This window comes from Elgaria multicarinata, chromosome 10, assembly GCF_023053635.1.
Source record: "Elgaria multicarinata webbii isolate HBS135686 ecotype San Diego chromosome 10, rElgMul1.1.pri, whole genome shotgun sequence".
NCBI classification, from domain to species: Eukaryota; Metazoa; Chordata; class Lepidosauria; order Squamata; family Anguidae; genus Elgaria; species Elgaria multicarinata.
In genome coordinates, this window is record NC_086180.1 from 52,007,566 (window position 1) to 52,016,114 (window position 8,549).

Here is an 8,549-nt window from a genome sequence, read left to right on the forward strand (position 1 = left end):
AATTCTTCCTCTCTTTGTTTTAGCATTGTTTTTATTATGCTTGTTGTAACCATTGGTTGAAATAATCAAGTTTTATTACTACTACTATTACAAAAACCTGTCACTAATTTACAGAGACTGCAGATTTGTAAGAAATTAATACCTGATTCAGCCAATTCAGAGCACCAACAGTCGAGCCACCCTGGCAACCATAATTGTGCTCAGAACAGTCAATGACCTGTTGTACACTGAGTTCTTCCAAAACTTTCCCTTTAATTGCATAGACAGACTCTATTCCACTGACAACACTGAAAGCCCAACAGGCACCACACTGGAAAGGAAAAAGCACAACAAAACCAATAATCAGCAACACTGGTTATTGCCCATACCTTCCCATTTTTCTTTTTTAATAAAGTATTTTAAAATAGTGTATTTGGTACATATATTTTATAGTTTTGCATAGATTGTATTTAATCTAGAACTGTTGTTTTTAAATGGATACCGTTGTTTTTATACCGTTGTTTTTATGTATTTGATGGTTTTAAATTTTGTATACTTTTTATTGTTCACTGTTTTTAACTTTTTAACTTTGTAAACCGCCCAAAGAGCTTTGGCTATGGGGTGGTATATAAATGTAATAAATAAATAAATAAATATGACATGCTGTTAGGATAATTCCTGTGTTCCTTTCCCTAAAGCAACCCATCCCTTATAATGTCACTAGGAGCGGATAGACATCAGTGCTTTCTTAATCTAAAATTACAAAGGCTTCACTTCAGCTCTCTCACTAGCTGTGAGTCATAAAAAAGTCAGGGCTCATCTACACCAAGCAGGATATTGCACTATGAAAGCAGTATATAAAAGGCAGGAGCCACACCAAGCGGGATATAGTGGTATGAAAGTGGTATATGGTCTGTGTCAATGGGCCCCAACAGTTGTCAGTTCACTTCAATACCAAGGAGTTGTGTGGCTCCTGCCTTTTATATACCGCTTTCATAGTGGAATATCCTGCTTGGTGTAGATGTGCCCATAGTGTGTATAAACCTGAGAAATAGCGCTATAAATATATGACTTATTATACCACTCAAGAGACTAAACAGCACTGACTAGACCAATACAGTTTTATACCGTGTTTATAAATAAGGCACTTGATGGTAAACAAAAAATCGTACCAATTAATTTTATACGTTTATAATTAAAGCTCTTGATGATACACAAACAAACATACCAATGTCATAACAACCATATCAGTTCTGATGAAGACTATGTATAGTTAACACGGGAATATACCTGGGTTACAGACACTGTATAAAATTATCTTATTGGTCTACTGTCGTTCTCTTATGTCTCTTGCTCCTTGAGTGTTTATTTTCCGTTATTACGCCACTGCCATGACAATAGTGGAGACATATTCTTGTCTAGAAAAGACACTGAAGTCCTCATTTTACTATCACAAAGACACTGAAGCCCTCATTTCTATTGCCACAGAGTTGAGAGAATATGTCTGAACAAAGGCCTTAGTTAGACCTAAGGTTTATCCCGGGATCGTCCCAGGGTTGTCCCTGCCTGCTCCCAGGATCCCCTGTGTGTCATTTAGATGCATTGGGATGACCCTGGGACGATCCTGGGACAAACCTTAGGTCTAGCTAAGGCTAAAGCCTACATACTGAGTTAAAATGAAATAAAAAACTTACTGTTCCTTGATTTCTCACTTGTGTAACAACATTCTGGTCCCTCCAATCAAACTTTGCTGGTAAGGGTGTTTCTGTTCCCTGTAGTCTAACTCCTGGAGTATATTTGGGAACTTTAAAAGGTCTACATTGCAAATAAGTGGCTTTAAAGAAGAAGAAAGATGTATCATCTTCTGGTTTTTACACAACTATATCCAGTTCAGATATTTTTCTAAAAGCAAGTCACTTGTGTCCTTTTCATTTAGCGAATACAGATCAAATTCCATCAAGTTAATAAGCAGTGAGATTTTTATCTCAATAGCAGGTTGACAGATGTATTTTCTGCCCCAGAGGTTGGTTTGGACATAACATTCCTGGTTTAAGAAAGCTGAAAACCAGTGTTTTCACCTCATCACCTCCTGTAACTTTTTGGTAACCATGCTCAGATCCTGGTCTTTTTAAACCACAGTTCTCCATTGCATCCAAAATGGAGAACTGTGGTTTAATGCTATTTACTAATGAGGATATTAAGGTCCAAACTATGGTTTACAGTGCAATCCTATACATGTCTACTCAGGCGCAAGTCCTATTGAGCTTAATGGAGCTTATTCCCAGGTATAGGATTGCAGCCTTAATATCCTGGTTAGTAAACTCACATTAAACCAGTTCCCTGTTGCACATGTAATGGGGAAATGTCAAAACTAGCAGATGATAGGAGGAGGCAAGAGGACATGTGTGGGCTTGATGCTAAGGCAGGAACTGGCCCAAGGTCTAACCGAACAACTGTTCTACAGGACAGGTTGCCTAGCAAATGTTAAGAGTTTTCACCCAACAACTTGCTTGCATGAGACTTCTTGTTTTTCTTTTAGTAATTACGCTAGTTGGCTCTATGACATAGCAAGCCCAATTCATACTGTCTACTTTCCAATACTGGCTAATTCCAGACTGCATTCTCCTGATTTAGGAGCTGATTTATTAGTAACATTTAGGTTTGTAGGATCTTTGTTCTGTGCAAGAGGCCTGTTTTGCATAATTACCAGGTCTGTCCTAGATCCAGTTATATTAAATATGAAGTAAAAGAGTATAATAGAGAAAATGATGGCTACAGACATCATTAAATGCATTGCCAGGTTGTAGTCTAAAGAGTTTGACAGGGAGACTACTGAACTGCCATCATCATCATCATCATCATCATCTGTACCTTTAAATTCTTCAGGATACAAGTGGGAAAACTGATTTATTCCATAAAAAGCAGTAATGTTGTCACTGGAGGATAATGAATTCAAATGCTTAATTCTCTTAACAGTTTCCTGAAAATAATAATAATAAAGAATTATTCTCCTGAAATGCAGCCATATCTGTCTACATGCTTGCCAAATACTTACAAGACCAAGACCTATTAACAAACATGGATGCAACTTGTGCCATGGGAACAAAAATAGGTGTGTTTCAACATTTTTGAGAAAATCGTCTACTAGTAGCAACTTTTCACCATGTGTCAATTTTTGAGAGATCTAAGTACATACATTTTAAATACTTCAAAACCACTTTTTCTACATGGATTTTTTATCCCAACTGTAAGCAAGCACTCCTAACTGCAATGACCACATCCCTCTTTCCTGAACCATGTCTCTCCCTCCTCTTCTTTTGTTGCTTTCTACACTGTTTGTTTAAAATTGTAAACTCTTTGGAAACAGGGACCTATGTATTTGTTATTGATTCACTGTGTTTTTAAACTGTCCAATTCTCTGGACAGTGTACAATACATCAAACAAAAAACAGCGCAGAATAAAACCAGCAGCAAAGAATAAGACCATTACAACATCATAAAACCAAATTAAAACTAGCAGCATAATACAGTATTAAAAGCACTAAAAACAGTTCTTAACATGCTTGGGAGAATAAAAAGAGTCTTTACCTGGTCCTGGAAAAACCATAAGGTAGGTGCCAGGCAAGTCTCTCTGGGGAGGGTGCTACCAATGAAAAGGCCCTCTCCTTAGGGGCCATCTGCCTCTCTCAATTGAGTGGGGCACCTGGAAGAAGGCCTCAGACAATTTTCTTAATGTCTGGGAAGGTATATATGGGAGGAGACTAATCAGAAAGCATTGTGCAGCATTTATTTTTCTTTAACAGATTTTATGAGCGAAGGAAAAACCATGGAAGAAGTGTCAGGAGGCTGACAAGGGGAAGACAACGAAGTCTGTATCCCTCCCCACATAAAATTCCATGAATGAGACAGGGCCATGGTCTCGTCTGGGAACACCCACAAGTCACCCAGGGTGACTCTATGAAGTTCCTTGTACAAGGCTGGTGCTGTCTAAACAATATTGTACTTTTACTGCATTTAGGGCGGTTGGCGTACTGGGATTCGTAGGAACTTTTGTCTGTCTTAACATGCATATCATTGCACCCTAAATGCAGAAAAGTTTAATTTATTTGCTTCAACATTTGTATCCCGCCCTATATCACTGAGATCTCAGAGCAGCATACACATAAAGGAAGGAAGATGATAATTAATCTTGTCGTTTACTACAATAACTTAGCTGATTTCTATCACTGCCCTGTGAGCTCTTGCAAGGCGCCCCGAGGGTGAGCGGGATGGGGGGGGGGGGAATTAAAGGGCGGTGGGGGAAGATGTTGGAAAGGAGGTCGATGCGGAGCTTCGTCCGGTCAAAGGCATAGTCGCAACACAACTCCACTCACGGCCCTATGTTTAGACAGAAAAAAAAGCTGGCAGCTGTAGGAGTCCCGTTGTCCCGTCTCCCCCCCCCCCCCCAAGCCGGTCTAATCATGCATAGGGCTGTGTCTTGCAGTGCCGTGTGAGGCTGCGCCAGGATTGGGAGCGCGAGAGGCTTTCCCGCCAAGTGGGCGCCGGCGGCGGCCTCTTTTGGGTACAATGTTTGGTACCTACCCGCAGGGCAGCTTCCTTCTTCCCCGCGCTGCCTCCGGGACTGGGGCGGGGAAAAGGGAGCTTTGGGTTGTCGCTGCCGCCTTCTCCTGCCTCGGCGGGCTCGGGGCAGGCGCCATCCGCGAGGGACGGAAGCAAGCACGAGAAGAGCCACGGCCACAGCTTCATGGAGAGCCGGCTGGAGACCCTCTCGCCGCCGCCGCCGCCTCCTGTGTCTTGGGGACGCGCTCGGCGTCGGATTTCCCTTTCACTTTGCTGGCCCCTCCTCTGCGTCCCGGCCTGCGCGACTGGCGGCGAAGGCCAGAGAGCAACCTGCTTTGTCAGCCGCAATTGCAGCGCCTCTCGGCTGGGCTGGAGCAGTTGTGTGGACAACAAGGACTTCTAGTCCCAAATATGCCCCTTGAAAGCAGTTTGAGCAGCTGAGAGGGAAGGGGGGGGGACAGTGAGAGAGGCCCAAGCACCCGCCTCTAGCCCTTCTACGCTGTTAAATTGGGCACTGCAAAAGGCAAATTTCTCCTCTTAATTTTGATCCTCAACCCCTTGCCTATGGGCAATTAATTTCCCTTCAAGTTAACGCTTTGGATATAATATACAAATGGAACAATGGGAAAATATGTGGTCAAAAGGTTTAAAGTTTATATTAAGTTCTAGTCTTAAAGAGATTTTTTATAAGACGATGTATAGATGGTATATGTTCTCTTCGAAATTGGCCAAAATCTATAAAGGTGGCTCGGGAACCTGTTGGAAACATGAACAACAAGAGGGAACATTTTATCATATATGGTGGACTTGTAAAAAAACCTAAAAACTTTTGGAAACAAAGTCATTCTCTAATTCAAAAGATATTAAAGATCAATATACAATTGAAGCCAGAATACTCCCTTTTGGGTTTAATGGACAATCAGGTGGAAAGGATATATGGAGCCTTAAGACGTTTACTTCTTGGGAGGAGAGCAATGACAAATCTTGATAAAATAGTTAAGAGCAGAGACACCACACTGACAACAAAGGTCCGCATAGTTAAAGCAATGGTATTCCCCGTAGTAACCTATGGCTGCGAGAGCTGGACCATAAGGAAAGCTGAGCGAAGGAAGATAGCTGCTTTTGAACTGTGGTGTTGGAGGAAAATTCTGAGAGTGCCTTGGACTGCAAGAAGATCAATCCAGTCCATACTCCAGGAAATAAAGCCAGACTGCTCACTTGAGGGAATGGTATTAAAGGCAAAACTGAAGTACTTTGGCCACATAATGAGCAGACAGGATACCCTGGAGAAGAGGCTGATGCTAGGGAAAGTGGAAGGCAAAAGGAAGAGGGGCCAACCAAGGGCAAGATGGATGGATGATATTCTGGAGGTGACAGACTTGACCTTGGGGGAGCTGGGGGTGGCAACGGCCGACAGAAAGCTCTGGCGTGGGATGGTCCATGAAGTCACGAAGAGTCGGAAACGACTGAACGAATAAACAACAAAAATTCTTATATATGATAACGGCAGCGAGACTATTATATGCACAAAAGTGGAAAGGATCAACATTACCAACAATGGATGAATGGCTGGTGAAGATGTTGGAGTTGGCGGAGACGGCAAAACTTACATCAATAATTAGAGAAAAATCAACATCTAGGTTTATAATCAAATGGAAACCTCTTATAGTCTTTTTTGCGGGAACTAGAAAAAATGACTTGTTTTTTTGTGGCTTCAATGAATAAGAAGAAAACTTTAAGATAAGAAAGAGGGGAACTTTCTTTTTTTCGTAATTATAGAGTAAGAGAAAATATTGTTACATATTTTTGCTGTGGAGAAAATTGGAAGTCCGTCTTAATTTTGTATGTTTTGTTGTTGTTTGTGGTGTTTGCTTGTTTGTGTTTTGAAACAATAAAACATTTAAAGAGAAAAAAAGTGAACTCACCTCATAGGATTCCTCAAACACTGCTCTGAGGGCCAAAATACACATTTAATTACCTCAGTGTAAGTGCTCACCAAAGGGGAGGGTTCTCCCACCCTTTCATCTCGAAATTTATTTATTTACAATATTTATATACCGCTCCCCATTCAAAATTTCAGAGCGGTGTACAAGATAAAATAAAAACAGAATAAAACACTTTAAAATAGATTTTAAAAGAAGCAAAATGTACAGTAAATCATGGCTGGTCATTAAGGAAAGGCTTCCTGGAATAATGTCATTTTCAGGAGGTGCTGAAAGGAATACAATGTTGGCGCCTGCCTGACCTCCAGAGGCAGGGAATTCCTTAATATTTGGGAGGGGGGTCAAACCTCCCCAAAACATTTGCATTTGAATCCTGGGAAGAAGGATGGGGGTATGCGGATTTCTCCTTCTTTAGGCTTTTGTTCATCAATGAGGAGCATTACATGGGGGGAAACTGCATTTCCTTACTGTCACTTCGCTTCTCTGCTGCTGCTTTTGTCCCTCATTACTTCCTCTTTCTACCCTGGGGAAAGAGGAAGTAAAGAAAGACAAAGTGGCCCATTCAGGGGCTGTTTGTATCACACTACTTTTCCTGCACACAGCAGATCATGGCACATTCCATTTTTTTAAAAAAAAGTTGGATTAAAAGGGGTCTATTTTGCAACGGAAAAAGGAGTGAGAGGCGCATGGGAGGCGGAGGTCGTCTAAAGGACGTGCTCACATCCGGAAATGGGCACTAGTGAGCATGCGATAAAACGCTTGTCTGATGAACCTCAATGTTTTATGTGGCCCTCTCCATCTTTGAGGCCTAGGGCAATTCCGCCCTGCCTCACCTTCCTTTTTCTACGTTTTATTAGGAAGGGATCATGGCGTCTCGGTGTTTCATTTTTAGCAGTGGTGGTAATGAACTAGCCTTTTAAAATAACAGGTTCAAATTCTGCATGATGCACATGGCCTATAGATTAATAATTGCTATGCTCCATAATAATTACTATAAAGTTATGAAACATGAGAAATGTGTCCAAAAAACCACAGTACATTAGTTACAAACTGAACATGCTGGGAATCAGATTTTATTGACCCACAGAAAAGTCCAATTTAGGGGAAAGATACTCAGAGACTGGGCAATATGTTATTTTACACCCAGTTAGGACTTGTTTTTATCTCATTTTAGAATTTCTGTAAACTGCCCAGAGAGCTCTAGCTATGGGGGCGGTATATAAATGTAATAAATAAATAAATAAATGAATAAAACCTGTAGACAGGAAGTGTACAATATTATTTACTATGGCAATGATGCAAATGAGCTCCCGAGCTGATAAGAACAGAGCATACAGAGTCTCTGCCTTTACTCTGGCCATAATGGCTGACAAAAAGAACTACTTCCATCCCAGGACAAGGACAGAATTTAAGAGATGCCTATCTCAAAGAGAAATGTAGTGCTTCTAATATTAGCACAGAGGGAAGGCCAATAGTTCAGAATGCAAATCTGAATGCCATGCATTCATTTTACCTGCAAGTATCTTACCAAGATGTCAAGATCTGAATGCAGTGTGGAGTATTCATGACTCTTTGTACTAGTAGCCACTCACTGTCTTCTGCCAGCCCCCAAATTAAGCACTCTGTGATTATGAATAGTACTTCACATGCATGTAACACTCTAGACTAGAGCATTTGAAGAGCTTCACATACATTATCCTTATATTTAAGATGGTTGTATTAGCCTTGTATTGTATTGTTCTCACATTGATGTTGGTGGCTGAGGCCAAGGGAGGCATGGTTTGCCTAGGGTCACTAATGAGTCCATGGCAGAGGTGAGATTGAACGACTGATTCATAGCTCAGTCTCCTAACCACTATGTTACACTAACTCTCAGTGGTGCAGTTAAGTAATTTTAGGCTGTGGATGTGAGGGACTCTATAGATGGCAAAATGTAAAAAGCTTGGCCTACTGTGTTTTGGGAACCTCCTGCTCATTCTGTTGAGTGGGTGCCTGGACTTCTATTCCAAGGACCTGCCCTGATAGTACCACTGCCAGTTTTAAATTAAAACGTTAATTTTAAAAATA

General features: G+C 41.1%; 1 protein-coding gene across 1 annotated transcript in view; it reads right to left on the reverse strand.

Moving 5' to 3' along the window:
* CTSO (cathepsin O) overlaps positions 1-4,899 on the reverse strand; it is a 12,243-nt gene extending 7,344 nt beyond the window's left edge. Inside the window, exons 1-4 of the mRNA XM_063136146.1 lie at positions 4,561-4,899; positions 2,851-2,959; positions 1,674-1,813; positions 143-310 (exon numbers count right to left, since the gene is read on the reverse strand). Of these exons, the coding sequence (XP_062992216.1) occupies positions 143-310; positions 1,674-1,813; positions 2,851-2,959; positions 4,561-4,725 (582 nt within the window). The 5' untranslated portion in view covers positions 4,726-4,899. The remainder of the gene's footprint in view (positions 1-142; positions 311-1,673; positions 1,814-2,850; positions 2,960-4,560) is intronic.
* Between the last annotated feature and the right edge of the window lie 3,650 nt (positions 4,900-8,549).